The sequence below is a fragment of the Poecilia formosa genome, unplaced genomic scaffold (assembly GCF_000485575.1).
Source record: "Poecilia formosa unplaced genomic scaffold, Poecilia_formosa-5.1.2 Scaffold155, whole genome shotgun sequence".
NCBI lineage: Eukaryota > Metazoa > Chordata > Actinopteri > Cyprinodontiformes > Poeciliidae > Poecilia > Poecilia formosa.
The window spans coordinates 1,235,384-1,256,591 of NW_006800094.1; the positions used below are offsets into that span (position 1 = coordinate 1,235,384).

The window sequence follows — 21,208 nt, forward strand, 5'->3', positions numbered from 1 at the left end:
AAAACATAATCCCAACAAATTAGTCCAATTTTATTCATTAAAAATGCATGCCTCCAAATAATTACAAAGTAATAGCAAAAAAAGTGACAGCGCCAGGTAAAGTGTCTCTTTAAGATTTAAATTTTCTAAGAAAATGTAAGCATGGATGAAAACAATTCTACATCATGGTTTTAATGCAAACGTCTTACAATAAGGCAGAGTTAAAAAAGGCACAGACTGAACTTCAGATGGTCGGCTGACCTCCATCTCCCCCATTCATATGTTCTCAGAGTGACAGACGGCAAACACACAATATAAACTCTTGGTTGATGGTCTATACATGGTGGTACATATGAAGCAAGACAAAAACATCACAAAAATAGAGTTCTCACATGAAAGTTCAATCCATATTCCTCTGCGGTATCTGATGTATATAAAGCCGTCATTTCAATGGTCATACTTTATTTCAAATGTTTTAGACAGGAGACAAACGGACTTTAAATGCACATAATCTCATGGTTTTCTGTAGATCATCACTTTTGAAGTTTCCGTTACAAAAATGATCTCGATGTTTCTGCATTCAGTTCCCTTGTCAAAGTACAAAGACAGACATTAACATACCAATGAAGCAGTTTTACTTTTAGCAGTATTTTACACATTTAAAGTACGTGAAAAGCACTTCCAGATCAGCTCAGAGAAACTGAAGTCAGAGCCATTTAATGTGAAATCACATATCCCTCCTCATCTCCAGCTAAAAGGTGAAAAAAAAAACCACAGATTTCTCAAATAGATGATCCGAGGATCCATTTGCATCCCGACACTCTGGGCTGATTCAAGATTTTTATAAAGACATTTGATTCCAGCGGGTTACTTCTTCAAATCTTCAAACTTTTAAAAGTTGCAGCCAAACTATTTTGTAATTATATAAAGAGACTCTTGACGATCTCTGGAAGCCTATGAGGTAAATCTCCGTGAGGCCTGACACAACATGTCAAAATACAGGAGTTACAGAAACATGTGATGCAGGATGTGAAGGTGAGAAATGCTGATGTGAACTCCAGAAGCGGCTGAGGTAGGGTTTGCCTCATCATCCTCTGCTACCTGTAGCCCTCATGAACCGGGGGGAGAGGGGCATGCGAGCGAGACTTTGTTTTCATATTCAGTCCTGAAGAACAAACTGTAAAAACGGGAACTTTAGGACTACCACTTCAGAAGTGAAGAGTAAGGCTTTGCGCTGAAGGCTCTTTAGCTCCACACGTCCTGCGAGTAGCGTCCCTTGGTCATCAGTTTCTTCACGTAATCTGTGGCCTGGGTGCGCGTCATGCTGCCGTACTCCTCTGCGATCTCGTAGAAGGCCATCTGCACGTCTTTTGCCATGTTCCTCGCGTCGCTGGAGAATAAAGCAAACCATGTGTAGATAATTTACAAAAAAGGGGAGTCAAGGAAGGGAAAAAAAAAAAAAAGCCCCCCCCATGCTTTAGGCGTTTTTAGGTCATTACCCGCAAACGTAGATATGAGCATTATCTGTGTGGATTAGCTTCCAGATGTGTTCCTTGTTCTTCTTCAGATGATGCTGCACATAAACCTGGAGAAGATGGGAAAAGAAAGCATTTTCCAGCTGTGAGTTTATAAACTTTTGATATATGAAAACATAAACAAGTTTACTACCACATTACACAACAGTGTACTATAAAACTCGGTATAGTACTAGTAAAGTAGTAAAATGGTAAAGAGCAGAAAATCTATGTTTGTTATTGATACGTTTTAATAAATTATACATGTTTCACTTCCCATAAAAACCTAAAGCAACTTTTAACACTACTGAAGCAAAACCATCTCAGTTGCAGCAGCTTGGTAGCCTCCAGCTGCAGAAGGCATGTAGACAGTCTGACCTTATGATCCTGGTCTCTGGAGAAAGCAACATTAAGCTGCGTTAAGACGCTGTTCTTCTCTGCCTCCTCCAACTCCTCCTGGTAAATATAATCCTCGTTTTTGTGTCTGCAGCCGAAATACATCACCGTCTCTCCTACTTCCTTCCCTGTGGAGAAAAATCATCCGTGTTACATTTAAAGATAAATCCTTGAAAAGGGACAAAGTTGGCAAGGTTGTTACGGAGAGAAGGGACTGGATTTATTTTTGTTTGAAAAGGGTTTCTTAAAAGTTAAAGTCAACACTTTTTTTATACAACAATTTTTAAAAATGACTGAATTATCTTGAGTAACTCATCTTAATAAACTTATCTACAATCTTATTTTAAGTTATTTCAAAATGCAAGACAGTTACACTGCACATTCACTGCAGTTGACTGGAGTTTAGAGCTACACATGAATTAGCTTCAGTACCTTCAAACAGCTTACAGAAAAATTCATAACAGTGTTGAAGGGTTTCAGTCAGCTGCCGAAGTCCCTCTTTTCAAACTATAAATTGTTAAATACACAATTTTTATGTTGAAGGAGCTCCTTGTCCTATTTTTTCAGGATTTGACAAGAAATCCTGAAAATTTCCTCTCAAAATGGCATTTAAAGCCTCATGTTAATAGCTTTGTAGTTTTTCCTAAGGATAATAATGCCTTTTGTTTTTCCTCTTTGGGTGCAATGCCAGATTTAAAAACAAATCCAAAACCTGACTTGGTTAAAACATCTTTTATTTAGCATCTATTTATTTGTATATAGTAATATTTTAATAAGCTTTTATTCCTTTTATATTTTAATTTCAACTTCAGTTATTCAATCAAGTTTTTATCCTTTTTTTCACTTGGAGATGTCATTTGAGTTAACCAATCAGATTTTAGGGTTTATTTAATGAAATGACAGATCAAATTAATTCATGATGGACAATAGCACATAAAGTTAATCAAGATTCTAATTATTTTCAGTTATTTATACATTTAAAATAGTATTTTTTTAACAATAATCTCATTTATAATAATATTGGTTTATTTACATGTTGTACTCTTGGCTCTTGACATTTTTGTTGCAATGCTTTTTTTGGACTGGGGAATTTAAACAAGGACGAAAAAAACCCCCAAAAAAACACAAAATCCCAGTCCTTCACCTGATGTCATCATGAAATCACACCAACAACAACCACAGAGACCAACACTTTGAGACGGAGAGATGACTGAGCACCTTGCTGTTTGAGCCAGCCTCTTTCCTGGACGAAGCCCATGAAAGGAGCGATCCCAGTGCCGGGGCCGATCATGATCACTGGGTTGGAGGCCTTGAATGGCAGGCGGAACTGGGACTTGCGGATGTACATGGGCACGGTGGACTTGTGGCCGTTGACGAGTTTGTTCTTCAGCCAGTTGGTTGCGACTCCCTTGTTGACGCGCCCCGTCTTGGTCTTGTACTCCACCACCACGGCGCAGATGTGGATGCTGTTGGGGTGAACCTACAGAGAAGAGATTTTATTAGGAGCCGTCGAGTCATTTTCAGAGCGTCTCATCTGTAAAGGGGTCAGTACTTTAGACGAAGAGGCGATGGAGTAGTAGCGAGCCTGGAGACGAGGCAGCAGCTCACACAGGTGGTCGATAGGAGGCTTTAAAGAAGGCATATCCTCCAGGACGGCCAGGATGTTTCTGCAGGAGTCCAACACCCAGTTCTGGTAGAGAGCCTGCAGACAATGACGTGGGAATTAAAGAAAAACCCTTTACTCGCCAGCAAAAGCAACGTGACAAAATTTTGGTGGCTTTGGGGTTAAAAGTTGCTCTGAATCAACTCGTCACCGACCTTGCCCTCGGGAGACGAGGATGCCATCTTTCGCATGTTCTCCTGCTCTTTGGGGTCGGAGGCGTACTGCGCCAGCTCGTACAGGACGTTGGTGCGGGGAGGGTTTGTGATGTCCAGGTAGTGAGTGAGGGCGGTGCGGTAGGTGGTGGGACAGGGGAACGGATGCTTCTTGTTGGACTCCTCTGGAGACACATCACAAATCTGATTAGCATTTCTGTCAACAGTCCACGGTTATGGCCATTAGTTTTGTAGGGACACTGATGTGTTTTGTTGGTTTAACATTTTCATTTTCAGATTCTACTTGTTTCTATGCTACACTGAAGAAGGATTCAAAAATATTAAGAAGCTTCAGAGGTACGCAAATATGTCTAATATATGAATACTTCACTTTTCTACACAGCTTTTGTAGCTGAGGGTCCATAACTTCAACAGTCTGATCTGAAACACCATTCATCTTTTTCCTTGTGAAAAGCTGCTTCAGCTGAAAGTAATGATGGATGGAACCATTTATGGATTGATTTTGAAGTTATTTAGCCAATAATATCATCACAAAATCATAACATGAAGGAAGTTAATAAAAAGAAAGCACATCTAACAGAAATGGCCTTTTGTGGAGCACTGACTGCAACAACGTAGTCAGATCCAGAAGTGGTGGGATTGTGATGTGATGCGCTTCACTGACACACATTCTTTCATAATTATAATTTTCTGCCATTGTTTATCATTTACTGCGTCTGGTTTCTTCTGTCGTGATATGAGCATTCATACTACAGACGCTCTGAAAACAACCGGATACACATCAGATTTAGCAGCACGTTCCTCATCATTATCTAAAATAAAACAATTTGAGACGTCACAAAAAAAATAAAAAAAAAACTAACAGCCCAAATTTCTGCAACTATGTCACTAAATCAACCTTTTAAACCTTGACTGTATATTGAAACATCAACATGCAGTTGAGTCACATGCATTCGAAAGGATGACGAAGCAAGTCTAGATTATCAGTGAAGGATTTCGTGATAGTGTGAAGGGGAGAGGCTTCTGTGGCCAAGGTTCTCTACAGAGGCAATGAAATACCGTCAAGGTTATTGAGGGAGATAACCACGTCAAGGTCCACGCCAAGGATCTCTCCCAGCTTGTTCACCAGCTCAGAGTCGTTTGTGGGGAAAACGGCGACGTGGTCTCCTGACTCGTATCTGAAATGGCAGAATGGGATGTTTAGACTTTGACCGTCAGGCAAAAAACCTGAAACTATGAAGCCGAGTTCGTCCTGAGAGACGGTTTCCCAGCAGCCTTGCCTGATCTTGGAGCCGGTGATGTCCAGCTCCAGGTGCATAAGGTGTCTGTCGCCAGCTTTGTTGAGTTTACGGTTGACAGTGACTGGAGCCAGGAAGGGGTTCTTGGAATCAAAGGGTCTGTAATTTAAATATTTAAAACAAATAAGGATTTATTTAAAGCAAGACAAAAAAAAAAAAAAGTAGAAGTTTTAACTTTCTTTGTAAGATGTTTTCTGTAACCACGAGGGGGCATTAAGGTTAATTTTTATTAAGTGAGTTTTGCAATAGACAATATGTTACTGTAGGTGAAAAGTGCCAAATGACTGAGCTCAGGGGACTCGGAGGGCGGCGTCTGAACTTACGGCTTTTGGACTTCAAAGCTCTTCAGACGACCAATCTCTCCTGTGTAAACTTTGTTCATGTTGACGTCAGTGTGCACCTTCAGCTCGTACTGCCGAATGCTGCATGGCAGAAAAATGGGAGACTAAATATCGGCTCATCATACACACGGAAAGAAAAACTCAAAACCAAGTGTGAGAAAAGTACAACTCGGGAGAACAATCATGAAAAAATGAAATCTCAAAAACAATTTGACCATGAACGCACCTGGACTCATCTCCTGACGCCTCCACGCCAAAGTGCTCACAGACCGCCGGCCAGAACTGCTCTCTCCAAGAGATGAAATCCTCCTCAAGGCTGAAACCAAGAAACAATAGGAAGTTTAAACGGAAATGTGCTGACCAGACTTTTACTGGACAAAAAATGTCTCATTTTCAGCAAATTACTCAAGTAATAATTTTCAGCTTTTTTGGACTGATGTTTCTGGATGGATGGATGGATGGATGAATGGTACTCAAAGACATAAAATGTGCAGCAGGTTCCTTGACAGGGATTATAGTTGAGAAAAGAGGCAAATACAAAATTATTCCCAGTTTTTTTTTTTTATATTCCAGCCTCCACAGATTAAAATTTATTGAGTGAAACCCCATCTTTCAGAACTTGATCTGCTAATCAGAATAACTTGAAATATGTTTCAAAGCCGTTTTAGCGAGGTCACCCACCAGACGATATTCCCCCAACCTGTCTTTGACAGTGAAAATCATAGTGTCTCTGAAAGTTTAAATGCATTTTACTCAAGTATTTGTTCTGACTTTGTGATAAATGTCTTCCTTTGATAACTCACTGTCTGTTAGGGTAAAAGCAAAGAAACCGTTTTTGTTTTTAAAAAGTTGAACTTTGGTTGTTTTTGCGAACCGATATAGAAAATCATGAAAAAAAAAAATCAAAACATTTCCCACAGCCTGAACAATAAAGGCTGGTTTTTGATCAGTAGTGGCAACTGACATGATTAAAAAGTAATTATACTGACTGTACACAAACCAGCCTTGGACATTAACCAGAATACTCACTTGCCATCATCATCACCCTGACCAAGGTCAAAGATGCGCTTGGCTCCCAGTTCTTCCAGCCTTTTGTCTACATATTTTCCCATGGCATTGTAGTGTTCATAGGTTTTATTGCCCAAAGCAAATACCTGCAGACAGATAGTAACAGATACTGGAGGATCAGCACATAATTATGGCATTTAAGAGCAAAATAATCTCTTTAATTTAGAATTTCATAAGCTGTTTAAGTTGTCAATCGAGTGAAAATGCTGTTGAAATCGTTGAACAAAAATGATACCCGAGTGAGTGATCCTCGAAAAAAATATTTATATTTTTTCCCCTGAAAGTTAACATTTTAATTTGCTTTGAACTAAACACTAACATTTTTAATACACGTATGTTTTAAGCAGAATTTAACTATACTGATGTGATTTACCATATTTCATCTAGTGTGAAGGATGGAAAAAAGATCCGTTTAGATTGTAAACATGGCGGCTCAAAGAACCCACAACACTGGAGCCTTTTCCAACAAATTGGTTTCAGTGTTTATCTGTTAAAAACCAGTTCTTTGTGTTTTTAACCAAAAGAAACCCTGGTGCCAGCACCAAAAACCAGCACTATCCCAGCATTAGCTTTCTGCTGGGCAAGAAGGAAAAAATAATTTCAGGAGGAGTTAGCAGCGATAAAGCAATAAAATGTCAGCTGATTTTTGACTCACTTCTTTAACACTCGATATAATTTTGTCTCTTGATATAATCAGCTGATCAGAAATCGGCTAATTGGCACTGTGAAGCGTTCACCAGCGCTGCTGGTTCTTTAAAACAGCATTAATGAACGAAGGTGGTGATGTTATAGAATCGGTTTGCAGGGATTCTGGGAAAACTAATATTTCTGAGGTAAAACTGCCTCCATGCACTACAATTTCCCACAAAAACCCTGAATAAAACAGGGGGAGGATCAAACAATGTATGAATGAGACGTTTATAGCGATTTAATAACATGGCTCTGACTTGGCTCTGGTGGTGGAAAAGCAAGCCGGTTCTTTTAGAGGACAAATTCAGAACTGGTTCTTGCACCACAACCTTTTTGGTAGTTATTTAATTTTCCTCTGGGATCAATAAAGTATTTTTGAATAGGATTTGAAAGCCCTCAGTGATTCTGATGGAAATGCAACTACACCCACATTTCAACCTTAAAGGAAAAGTGTTAAAAACCACAGATCATTTTCCTTCCACTCGATAACTATGCACTACTTTGTGTTGGTCCGTCACATAAAATCCCAGTAAAATATATAGAAATTTGTGGCTGTATCGTCTAGGGTTTGAAGACTTTCACAGCACTGAACACATTTAAATAATTAAACTATTAGATACTATGTGCTTTACTATACCACAGCTATGACCTTAATCACCAATAATCTCGTCTGCAGAACTTGGAGATAAATGTTCATGTTTTTTTTTTTTATTTAAATAAAATAAAACCAAAGAGGCTGTATCCTAACCACAAGTCCTGTTGCAGTTCATAATGCAAGTGAGACAAAAAAATACAAACAGCTGAACAAGATGTAAGCACAGCTTCTTGTTCTCATACAAAAACATCAGGAGGATTAGCTTTAAACCGCTAAGTGCAAATTTAGGTCTTTTGCATGTTTTAGTGGGAAAAAACAGAACCTAATAAAATGTCAGCATACTGCTGACATTTTTATTAGCCTAAACTTGGTTAATCAAGAGAGTTTGTAACAACCCAGCATGTAGGTGTGTGGGATTTATCTTAAGTCAAGTTACTGGTGAAAAGTCAAAGAAAAAAAAATAGATAAAAGCACAAAAATGAACTTACTGTATCAACAAATATTACAACCTTCAGAATAAACAAAATCATAAATTAAACATTCCTGTAAAGTACAGTCTCTGTCATAGAAAAGCCTCTGGTGGTATATCAAATCATATGCACCTCATCCTCTTTAAAACACTGAAATAAATATCTAATGATGTATTTAAATGATTTATAATTGCAGTAAAAGAACATTAAGATAAGGATGTCAGAGAGAGGTTCAGTGTTCCGCACAAGCAGCATTGCACTCGGCACATCAGTGCATCGTTCCTGGATCATTACTAGCTTATTTAAAAAATAAATAAATAAATCCTAATGATAAAGACTCACAGTGTAGTTCAGGCCAGAAAGGTTTTCATCATCATTCTCCTGCAGCCAGTCATAAAAGTCCTGGGCGTTATCAGTGGGATCTCCTTCTCCGTATGTGGCCATGCAGAATATAGCGAGAGAGTTCTCAATCTCAGCCAGACGGGCCAGTTCCCCCTGAAACGAGGCGAAGGGCAGACATTAAACGCAGATAAAAATAAAAAATTGGCCTATTCTGTTCATCTGGAAAAGAACTGAGAGGAGGTTCTAACACAAATTTTTAATTAGCGTTAAAAATTTGGCACGTCATTTTATGCGACTCCTGCAGTGCAGCGAGTGGATTCTGTGACGCGGGTTACCATGCTGTACTCCTCCGGATCGGCAGCCATTCCTTTCATGCCGTAGCGCTGGGCATCTTTGGCGAGCCTGTTGGCAAACTCCTCAGCTGTCCCCGTCTGAGAGCCGTAGAAAACTATGATGTTCTTCCCCTGAGCGCAAATCGACAAAAAGGATGTTTACATTTTGCACGTGGAAGGGCAGATTATTGCATATATCTCGTCTGGTTGCTAGGCAAAAAAGGAAATATTTACACATGCTTAAATGTAGCAATGATAACTAAAGGCTCATCTACAACCCTCATGGTATCCAAGCCATTTGTTGCTGAACCACAGGATTCAAAACCAGCCTCATTATTTACAGTTCTGGCTTGGGAACAGAGGACCACAGGAGTCCCAGCAGGAGTTTTGAAATCTGAAGCTACATGTGTTAGCAAAACAAAAATATGAAATGACTCACAGTTTTCTTCATTTTCTCGACGAAACTCGTCTCCCGGGTGGTGGGTGTTCTGGAAAAGAAAGGCGTTTTGAGTCCGGCTGCCAGAACATTTAAAAGAGGTGCAATTAATCGTACATTTTCTTAAACACCTTAGCGAATACAACTGCTTCTGCGCACAAACATGTAGGAAGGACCTTTTCAGATTTATTCAGTGATCGGTCCAAGTGACAGTAAACCTCATTTCCGTGTTCTGACCTGCGTGTCGATTCTCAGAGATTTGACCTTTTTACAGGCTAAACCCAGTTCATCTGGGGAAAACGGAGGCACGTGAAGTTCAGCGAAAATCAATGAGAAACATTTACTGTGCGACAGATAAGGATTTATCTACAAAGAACAGGAGGGAGTGTAATTACCAGTGAGATAGCACCTGGTACAGTGTTACTGTGCTGGTTCAGCTGCTTAGCCATGTTCTAGATAAGCACAGAGTATTGAAGAGGAAGTGATCCAATCTCAATAGGGCATATGTCATGGTAATTTAGACATCTTCACTCGGGCAAAAATAATCAGTGCATTGATACAGATCAAAACAGCGTGTGCTGGCAGATGGTTGGTAAGGAGGAGCTTAGGAAGCTAAACCTATTAAAAGCTGAATAAAAGGCAAAGCCGCTACAATGAGCATCAAAGAGCTGAGCAGACACCTGCGGATCGCCTCCATTGACAGGATTACAAGGAAAGTGACTTTCAGGCTCAAAAAAAAAAAAAAACCACAATTAATGCATTTTGTGATTTTTTTTTACAATAAAAGTGCAGAACAAGGTTGCTGTGCTGCCACTGAAGCTTGAAGTACAATAAATTTGAAAACGGAACGTTTTAAAAGGAGAAAATCTGCGTGCAGTTCAAGCAGCCACTCCAGCCCTCGAGCGCCACTGTCCTGCAACGTTTGGACGCGTCGCTGCTCCAAACACCAGAATCAAACGAGCAGCTGAAGAACGCGTCTTCGAAAAGTTGCTGACATGCCGAGGAGGTAATTCAGTCTTTTGATTCAGGTGTGTTGGAGCAGGGATGCATCCAAACAGGACTGCTGATTCATATTATTTTAGCAATCGATTATTCTATCAATTATCGATTGTTCAGACAAAAAGAAAAAAAAAAGTCACATTCTTCAGATTTTTCATTTGACCACTTAAGCCTATTTTGTACAATATTAAAAATACACAAAAGATGCAAATAAACTATTCAAATCCCTCTTAATATAAAAAAAAAATAAATATTGTATCGCATAAAACATAAACGTATTCCTTTAGAGTACGTTTGATCATTTTTAGCAAAGGATGATTCTGCAGCTAAATAAAAACATGTGAAAAGCTCAACTTTTTCCGTTTGACTTGACATCAATACAATGTAGGGATAATCTGCCGATTAATTTTCCAATTAATAAAATGTGCCCAACAGGAGGATTTTACAGCTTTCTTACTGGGTTAAACTAAAACTGCGGCACCATCGGTGTTCTAAGTCAAACATATTTACAGACATGTTTTTTTCCCCCCCAAACAGTTTTGGCTTAATCATTTCTCCTAGGCTGCCGTTTTTCCAGTAAATCGCCTTTACCTTTTTTGGAGTTTGTATACTGCAGGTAACGATTATTCGATTACTAAATTAGTTTCATGATTATTCCATTAACTAATTAATTCAATTAATTGTTTCAGCCCTACAGCCAAAGGCTTCAGGACACAGGAGGACTGGAGTTGCAGGAGTATTGATTCCCGATTACAGAAACACCTAAATGCACCAAATACATCAAAATCATGATTATAAAGTCATAAAATAAATTGACTATTGTGCAGTCATCCTGTCTTGAAAGTTGCCGTTTATGTCCACTTCATCTACGCAGTCTTTAACGAGAAACAAACAAACACATATTAATGAAATCCTTTACATCGGGGCTTACCGTCAACATTTGTAACTGACAGGAAGTCGTTTTTGTAACTAATGGATGGACAGAGAAACAGAGGGATCACTTGTAATGACAGCTTTTGTTTGTTTCTATATACAGGAAGTTCTGAAAGCTCCTTAACCCCCCAAAAAGAAAACAAAGACGGAAGACCATTAATGAATGACGACTCCTCCTACTGGTTATGTTGTTACTTTTGTTGTCTGGACTGCTTTTTAAATGTTGGTGCCATAACTGAATGATGCGATTATGTTTTAAAATATGATTGAACACAAGTACTGCATGCCGTTAAGAAATTGTGCATCCTGTGTGAACAAAGCCTCCGAGGACGAAGTGCAAACCCAGAACAGTGGAGATTTCTCTCACTTTAGCAGTGAGAAACTCTAAGCTGGAATTGTGTGATGAATAAAATAAAACCATGATGGAAATGTGCAAATGACCAGAGCGGGAAATGATTAAGTCCGAGAACACTTAATTATGAGCCGATTCAATTACATTTGCAGATGAACAGATTTAATCTCCATCCCTTATGCAACTTCTCTGAAACCCGGTATGTTTTCTAGAACACAGTCTTAGGTTAAACTACGGTTAAACTGCATGCTTAGTGTAGCGTTTCCGTCAGATTCAAGTTTACGAGGTTGGAATTCGTCTCGACAGAAGAAATACGAATGAGTCAAACGATCCCTCAAAGATGGCTTGAGGCGGTAAAACTAAAAACTTTACTGACCTCTCGGCAGCATCTCTCCTGTCCTCTGGCAGTGAGAAGACGCAGCCCATGACATGCAGACCTGTAGCTACACACTTGAACTAGCACTGCTGTGTAGGCCAAGCCAACAGCCACAATGTTCAAAGTACAAAAAAAGCAAACAAAAACAACAAACTCCAAAAGCATAAGATGGAAAAGTGAGGCAGGCGGATGGATACAGCGAGGGTCTGAAGCTCAGCCAGCCTTCACGTTCACCTCCAGCGCAATCTGAACTCTTCCTCTTCCTGCGCCGCTCTCTGAAACCAGCGGCATCTGAAACGCGTTCACCTAGAGAGCGCGACCGCCGTCAGCCTCTGCCCACCGCCGGGAAACACAATGGTGGGAAACTGACTTTCCCATAAAACGCAGCCGAGCTGCAGAGCCACAGTTTCTGACTCACGCGAAACACACACACTGAAATGATCAGGAGCTGGAAATGCCTTCCTCCTCATCCCCACCCCTTTCCCTCGGCGCTCTGAAAGGTGTTGGGAGGGAAAACGTCCACAAAATCCATTCTGAAAATTTGATTGGTTATCAGAGAAACTCTTCTGTGGACCAGTGAGGAGGGAAAGAGCTGCGTGTTTCTTTTTTCCTTTTTTTTTTCCTCTTTTTCTCCCCTGCCCCCACCTCATTGGAGGAGAGAAGGGAATGTCATTGCTATGGCAACCTCGTTTATCATAAAAGGATTGCATTTGTGACATGGCCCAATAGCAGTGCAGCTCCGACCAGACACAGACAGGAAAGAAGAAGAAAAACGTGGCTCTGGGGAAAGGAGAGTAAAAAAAACTAAGGCAGGGAGAAGAAAGGGCTGCTTGTCTTCTGCCTCAACTTTCCACTTTTGGACAAAAGGAATTGGCTCGCTCTCCAGAGAACTTCCAAAACGGGTTCAGGGACGAGGGAAAAAAAAAAAAAAAAAATCACAGGAAACAGATGAAAGACTACACCCCCTTGTAGATAATCACTGGCCCTTTAAGGGGAGGGGAGTCCAGCTCCCTGCTTCTTGTCTTGATATTTGTTCCCTTCCTGCATCCGTTCCCTCCAGGGACTCGGAGATTCGGGTCAAACAAACTTAACTCTGGTTAGAAAGGTTTCTAAAGTTCAAGAAATATCAAGCTTTAAAAAATAATCATGGAAATGAAGGAGTCTCAGCACTTCACCCTTGTTTCCTTCACAGTACAAAACACTGGAACAGTCTCATAAATTTTTTCTTTCTTTCCAAAACCACCACAAGGAATACGCACTTTTAACAGCTTAACGCTTTGGCTTTGTAAAACCAAACTCTAGAACATCAGTTTTACCCGGATTAAGAAGCAAATTTCCTTTTTGCTGCACTACCTCTAGCTTTTATGATCTTTACCAATCAGTTTCCAAAACGATAAACGTATAGGCCAGCTTTAGAGAATAGAGTAGGGGTCACCAACTCCAGTCCTCGAGGGCTACCATCCTGTAACTTTTAGATGCGTCTCTGCTCAAACACACCTGAATCAAATAAACTGCTCCTTTCCAGCCTATTGCAGAGAGGAATGAATGCTGGTGAGGGAATTCAGACATTTTGGAGCAGAGGTGGATCTAAAAGTTGCAGGATGGTAGCCCTTGAGGACTGGAGTTGGTGACCCCTGGTATAGAGCCTTGTCATCTGCTGCTTTATTCATTTTCCACTCAGTTTCAGTTTGGGATCTGTACCTTCCTTGGTTTGATGGGATGAGGAAAAACTGTCCAATATTTCGTATCCATCCATCCATTTATGACAGAGGATCTGGTCAGATGTTTGAAATGCCTTCATTGACTTGTAGCGATACGGAGGAGCAGCAGCTCCACTCTGAGCTCCTGTAAAGTCCAGTCGTCCAGTGAAATAAACCCAGTTCAGCCACTGATGAGTGTAATAGTTAGAATATGTGGTTTATGCATAACGATCTGATTAATGGTCGTCTTTCCAACCTATTTTGACGTAAATGCCAAAGTAAGGTGTAAAGTAAAATTAAAGAGGTTTATTGTTTATACTTGGATCATGCCTCAACACAAGAGCTATTTCAGCCTGTAACCCTTTACCCAGCAATACCAGGAATGCAGCAGGTGCTACAGGCTTTGTTGAGGGTTGTTTTTCTTTTCAAAGAAACAAAAAAAACTCATTCAATGTAAGAGGAGTGTCCAAAAAAATGTGGCCAGTGTAGGGAGAGTTCAATGTAATAAAGCCAAGCCTCTTCCACTCCCTATTAAGTGATAAAGGAGGGGACAACGGGAGGGAACAGAGGAGGACCCACAGGCTCGGACAAGAGAGAAAACATCAAGCAAATCAGGTGAGTTTGTGTCAGAGTTTGTGTCAAAATAGCCTGAAAGTCAATGAGGAGGCGGAGAGAAGCAAGGGTCACAGCTGGTGAAACATTTACCTAAAGCATCAAGCTGTGCACTCACACACACATGCTTCAATGCTTTACAGCGCCAGCTTGAAGAAAATGGCCTTTGCACACAAATTTGTTGGGATTGCCCTTAGAAGTGGGCTGACCTAAAAGATGCAGCCTCTTGCATCAAATGGGCCAAACAGACTTTGTGTTGTTGCTCACCATTTACAGTCAACTCCACTTCCACAAGTTATAATGAAAATAAATTTAACTAATTTCTTTTGTAACGTGCTTCAGGGCAACACTTGTGAATTGCAACAATATAAATAACCTGAACTGATCAAACCCAAAATGAAGTCCTAATAGTCTTTACGATCCAAACACCTTCTGCTGTGCCAGCTTTTCTGTTTAACTATAAACGTTATGAACTGTAGTCCGGTTAAAGCAGCAGGATGGAACCGTTTTTAAAATTAAATATGGTTTTTACATATTTGTCAAAACTGTCACCATGTTGAGACACTACAACTTCAGACAGATAATCTGTGAAAAAGAAAAACAAGCTCCTGTGCCTCATCACCGTCAAACATGTTTTTATTTTTTACAAACTGCAACTTTAAAGAAATGCAGTTTTAAAACTTTAGTTCATAAACTATATTTTAAAACTCAAGTTTCAATGACATAAAAACCATACCTGTACTTTTAATTTTACAACATAGTAGTTGCAGGGTTTCCCCCAGTGTATTATAAGCCTGGCGGGCTACCAGGCTTTACATATGCCCCCACCAGGCTTAACATTGCTTATTTAAATTTTTTTTTAATGTTTGCATTATTTAAAACTTTATAGTTAGTGTTTAGATATTAATCTACCAATAACAAATACATATCAAGTAATATTTTTAAATTTCCTGTCAACTTTATAAACATTTTTTAACTCAAACATGACGATCCACTGGATGAATGACTGCCGTAGCACCCAACCGCCAGGCTTAGCAAGTTTTCTGGGGAAACCTTGAGCTGCATATAAAAAGAGTTAATTGCATGATGACGTAGTGATGAAGATCTTCGTCACCACCTTGAATTTAGCAGAACAGAAAAATAAATGCACAAACTCACGGGGTATCAAGCTTCTTAAACTCGGGGATGGGCTCCGGCTGCTTGCGGGACATGAACCAATAAATGACGAGGCCCACAATCAGAGAGAAGAGGAAGAGGTCCAGGTTGCTGAAGAGAGGCTCCTCTTCGCCTGCAGTGTTGGTGGCGGTCTCTGGGTCCATGTCGGCCATCTTGGCGCTCAGCGCTACAATATGAAAGAGAAGGAAAACATTTTCACTAAATGAAGGATTACTGAATACATGCAAAACACTTATCGACTATTGTGCAAGATCAAATTTTAAAAGTTTTTTTTTTTTTTTTACACAAGCTACGCATTTCTGGAAATTAAGCAATCTGTAAATACAATCTGTTTGTTACAGCCTATTTCAGCTTCACGGCTCAACATCCCTGAGGATTCAGGAAATTCCTAAAGGGAACATGATTGCCAGCATATGTTGTAAAACACAATGAATGCTTTTATGCTAAACTTCTGGATAACGCGCCTTACATTTGGCTCTGCACAACCTAACATTGTAGCCCAGTGTCCTGGATAAGCGAGGAATCTCCAGTCGTGCACCAACGACATCAACTCGTTAACGCTGAGCAGGAGAGGACATCGTGTTCTTTCAGTTTGGGACGAGAAAACAATGAGTACAGGGTTTGTTTGTTTTTTTCCTAACCTCCGCATTTGGCTTGATCACTACTCCAAAAAGTGACACAGCAAAAGCAAACAAAAAAAAAAAAAAAGAAACATGCTGGACAAAGTGCTGGCTCTGCACATGTGCAGACTGTTGCTGATTCACTGAAACATTAAGTAAACCAGTTTATGAGGCGTCTGCTGTTCATTTTAGCAGGAGCAAAAGTCACAGTGGGCTTAGGTTGCATAATGACGTCTGGTTTGGACAAAAGAAAACTCCTTCCTGTAATTCCTGTATGGAATACGTCATTATAGACCATTCTATGGAGATATTCACTTCAGAAAAAAGATTTTCTGGATAATATTTTAGCCGTTATCCAATCTGCTGCTTGAGCAGTACAGAATACTGACATTTAATAAACAGTTAATTAACAACAACAACCTTTTTTAGCAATCTTCTGATTTACATGTGATATGTTCCAATTGTTCTGTAGTACTTTAGAGGAAAAATAGGCAAACCTTCACATTATTAATCAGACAAGACAGAATCTCGCCTTTCTCCGAGTGGACCAAACTACACTGTGAGCCAATTCAGATTCAGTCAGGCACTTAAAACCATGGGAAATAGAAGCCATTTAAAAAGGAAATTGTATTTTCCCTCAACATGTCAGAACATGTCTGATTCATTCAGGGTGTGAGAGTTGGCAGCCTTTTTACACAAAGTTCAGGTAAGAATATAGATTCTTTAGGAATACACACCAAGTGCCGTTTTAGTAATGCCAGCAATGCCAATTGGTAATACTTGTATACTTGTATGTTACAATATGTACAAGCTTCATAATTACTGTCCTTTTAAAAAAAAAAAAAAGGATTAAAACCCTGTTATACAGCAACTACTCTCTCATATAAGTGGTGTAACATTAGCTTTTGTCTAAAGAGAAATAGTTAGTGACAATAAACATGCCAGCAAAAAGACACTAAATACTGTCCTTACAATCCATCTTGCAACTTTTTAAAGAGAACTCGGCTTGTTAAAACTTTACAGAAAATTCAGAAATTGGTTTCCAACTTCTGAAGTAATATAGCCAAAAAAATATTTATGCATCAGTAGAAATCTGGTCAAATTCAGGTCAAAAATCTTTATTGGCCACTATAACTACTATCAAATTTATAAAAGATATCAATATGTTTTAATTATAATTACTAATCAGTATTAAAATTTAATAATCGACACTGTAAGCATCTTACAGATGTAGAAATTAATCTCTCAACCAACAGAAATCTAAACTTTTTATAAAGTGATGTACCATAGGGAAAACGCATAGAAAACGCAACAGCATCAAGGTATTCCCACAATGACAAGATTTCCTTGGTATTTTTGAACAGCGTTTGGATTTAGGTGCCTTCAGATGAGCTCTATTTGGTCTGTGGTTGCCACTAATAAATATTGTATTAATTACCGTGTGCTTTGTTGTATATGCACTACTTTGCTATTGATGCTTGTTTATACATCTGTTGTCATGGTTTCTTGTTTCTGTTTTTTTTCCTCTCCCTCTCTTTCTGCAGGTGTAGAAACAGACTTCTAAGAGTTAGCTTGTATCGTCTTTATCCATCTCCCTCTTTCCGTTTTAACTTTTTACCACAAACCTCTCTTTTTTTTCCCATTTTTATTTCAGTGCCCATAGAATTTTAAAAACCCAAAGCAATTTCAATATAGCTGGCTAGACAGAGCAATAACGCTTCACTTGTGACAGTAAATTTGTTGGGCTCCACTTTGACATGCAGACAACAATTCTGAGAGCCACAGTGCTGGACAGGACACCCTATAAGTCAAATAAAATAACAATGGTTAATACAACTATAATAAAGCTATCTAACATTTTCTTATTGTGCTAAACTTGAAGCAGAAATATAGACGTACTGGAGTTAGTAGTTGTCAGGTAAATCAGTGTAATAGTTAGAATATGTGGTTTATGCAGTTCTACTCTCAGGTTACTAGTTGTACTAAGCTTATATTAGCGAGTGGGTCTCCTGTCATGGTGACCAGTCTGCAGTCAGCTTGCCAACTGTAGTTTTAAAACCGAGCAACTTTAATAAGAGTGGTGCATGGTCCTAACTTAGTTAATGCAATGGCTGTAAATATTTCTGGACTGTCAATTCTGCCTTTCTTGTAAGCAAGAACAAGTGTAGGGATTTTTCTAACAGCCAGCAAACTATCAGTTCTCAACAACAGGTGGGGAAGGAGCAGAGCCGGATTAATACTCCAAGTTGCATACAGCCAGAGAAAAATCTGGCCACTGCAGCTCTCTCTGTGGCAGCTCACTAAAAGGACTTTAAACCAAAGACGCTGCACGAGATAAAATAAACACCATCACTACAAATGACCAAGTCATGCCAGCTAACCTCAAGCATAGTTTAGTCATCTCTCCCTGCAGGATTAATTACCAACCATTTAAAGGCAACCTCGGTACACCACAGCAACAAAGTGCCATAAACCATTAGCTTACTGGTTTTCATTCATGGAGATCATAGACTGAAACCAGTAAGGTTGGTTCAACAAGGATAATAAGTCAGACCCATTTCAAACACAACTCGGTGTTTTCATTTATGACCCTAATCAGGTGAGGGACAAAAAAGTCAACAATACCCTCCCTGATCAGCTACATAACCTCTGCTGTTGGCTGACACGATCACAAGACAATTTGGTGGAGAGTTTAATTATTTATCACTTACCTCAGATAAATGGGTTTCTACAGCTTCTGTCAAAGCAATAATAAATATTTACTTATTAGCAAGCAGAGGCGGTTTACAGAGCGCCATCCTGCAGCTCCAAATATTAGGAGAGAAGCAACTTTTGATTTGTCGCCAATTGTGCAACAGTCCAGACTATGACGCCGGTTTCCACCGGCTTTTGTAAAGTCCCACGTGTTTAGAGCTGCGAACCAGATTTTTTTTAAAAAATCTACAGTCACTCTTTTTTGCGTCATGTCTTCACTACTGGGAATAAAACTCGTATGTTGGATCTGAAACGAATCGACAAGGACCGGGCTATGACTAAGTCCTGGATTATGAAAAGTGGCTGTGAAAACTGCACTGAACGCAAACAAATGCATAACCCTGCTTCATACCCTGACACATAAGTGTAAATTATTCCCCTTTAACCGTGAAGCGAACCGGAGCTACCACGAACTAATGCCCGGTTTGCGTAACACTCGGGTCTGAAGCTAACATGTCGCTAAAAAGCTCAAAACGTTTCTCCGCAGTGTGAACCTGTGGCGTTGCGGTGAGTGTTGTCTCTCCCAGCAGATTGCCGCAGAGTGAAATTGTCCGTAACAGGCTAGAAAATGTGAGCAAAGAGCGAAGCTTACCTGCTGCTCTCCTCTTTGTGTTGGACTCGGACTGGACTCAATGCGGAAGGAAACTTTACGCCATGAAGGACCAAACCAACTCCGTCCAATCAGCGGGGGGTGGGTGTGAGGACTCGTCCAGTCCGAGTCACTCCGTCATACTCAAGTTTTCCCTTTTAGGGAAGTTACAGATCTATTTGTCATGTTTTAGGGTGGACGTTTTGCTTATTGTGCAAGTTTTTAATTCCTAGTTATTTGTGTTATTTTACTATTTGGGAGCGATCAGCGGGAATCTCTCGTCACATGTTATTAAATAACTGTCAAGGAGCAGCAGGCAAAGGGTCATGGTTATGCAACTCAACCAGCTGAACTGAGTTGGAAGGCAGATTCATCAAAGGCGTCCTCCTCCAAGTTAAACACTGTTTATGTTCACAATGTCAAGGACGTGAGGCTGATACAGCCCTGCTGCCTGATGTGAGGCCTTCAGCCTGCAGGCACATCTGTATTTGTTTTACTAAACTGAAATGTAAAATGCACAGCACAGTATGTAACAACGTTTAGATGTGCCTCAGCTGCACCACACCTGAATAGAATAATTAGGTCATTAGCAGGCCTCTACACAGGAAGGAGGTAGTTAAGCCATTTCATTTCAGTGTTTTGTACCTGTGGCACATCTAAAAGCTGCAGGATAGTGGCCCTTGAGGACTGGAGTTTGACTAGTGAAAAGAGACGCTCTCTGCAGTGAGATTTTTAGCTTTTAGGTTGTTTTATAGGTGAAATGTTTCTTTCACAAATGTGTTTGTCAGTTAATTCCAGGAATCCTTATGGGACTTTCTAGGTTTCCTTTTCCTTAAAGCAAAACAAGAAAAATTAACCTTGATGTTTTTAAACTGAATTCACTTTCTACTGACACATTGAAACCTCCTTCATTTATTTTTACTTTTGAGATAGTTTTTTTTTTCAAACTGTTGTCCTTTTCACTTAAGTCAACAATAGTGCTATAATTCTGTAAAAATTACAGGGTAATTTCTTTTGAAAATGACTATTAAAAACCAATAACTTTTTCATCTTTGCAATACAACCCATAAAAACTGGTTAGGAGGTTAAGTAATATACCATACAAAATAAAACTTTGGTATAGATGTGGTGCAAGAAAAAAAAAATCACACCTCTAACATTTGTCAAAAAAAAACTGTTTTAATTTGGGGGAGACTTCTGACATACTTGAGATTTTGAACTTGAGATGATAAAACATAGTTCAGGTTCCTTACAAAATAAAAAGCAGGTAAACGTACAGTGAGAATCACTCGCCAACTTTAGCTTGATCAGACAACCAGGGGAGCACTGCAATACATTTTTGCTATGTCTACATTGTGCACACATTTATTTTCAATTTACAATTTTATACAAATAAGCAATATAAAAACATGTTCAGAGTGCAACCAAACACTAACTTAACAGTCATTAATAAAAGGAATGCTTTGTACTTTGCAATATCTCAAAGTACATTTTGTAAGACTAACAATTACATTCCTGTTTAATCCATTCCTTTATGACTGCTTCTCTATTTTATTTATTTTATTTGCATTTATTTCCACACTGCATGTGTGGTTATCCATGTAAGAGTCAAATTCAAGCTTAGATCATAAATTTTTACTACAGAGGATAAATGGAAACTGTATGATATGATCCAACAACCGTCACGCCTCTGACCTTTGTCAGAGTTCCTCAGTACAACTCATTATGCACTTTAGATCAATAATTATGTCAACTAATTACATTTTGACATGTAGAACTAACTAAGATGTTTCTTCTCTA

The 21,208-nt window shown here is 39.4% G+C and overlaps 1 protein-coding gene across 3 annotated transcripts; it reads right to left on the minus strand.

The window, feature by feature from the left end:
* Positions 1–14: 14 nt before the first annotated feature.
* Positions 15–19,519, minus strand: porb (P450 (cytochrome) oxidoreductase b). Of its 3 annotated transcripts, none has more exons than XM_007564150.2 (16): positions 19,412–19,519; positions 15,428–15,611; positions 9,301–9,349; positions 8,865–8,993; positions 8,530–8,682; positions 6,394–6,518; positions 5,591–5,680; positions 5,347–5,445; positions 5,006–5,122; positions 4,785–4,903; positions 3,708–3,889; positions 3,442–3,591; positions 3,108–3,369; positions 1,872–2,017; positions 1,479–1,564; positions 15–1,369 (listed from the first exon to the last, which is right to left on the minus strand). In XM_007564150.2, exons 2-16 carry the CDS (start codon positions 15,595–15,597, stop codon positions 1,225–1,227), a joined length of 2,022 nt encoding a protein of 673 aa, XP_007564212.1. In that variant the 5' UTR covers positions 15,598–15,611; positions 19,412–19,519; the 3' UTR covers positions 15–1,224. The 3 variants fall into 3 exon arrangements, with proteins under 3 accessions (XP_007564212.1, XP_007564213.1, XP_007564214.1); XM_007564151.2 differs by lacking the exon at positions 19,412–19,519 and adding an exon at positions 19,314–19,380; XM_007564152.2 differs by lacking the exons at positions 15,428–15,611; positions 19,412–19,519 and adding an exon at positions 11,958–12,526.
* Between the last annotated feature and the right edge of the window lie 1,689 nt (positions 19,520–21,208).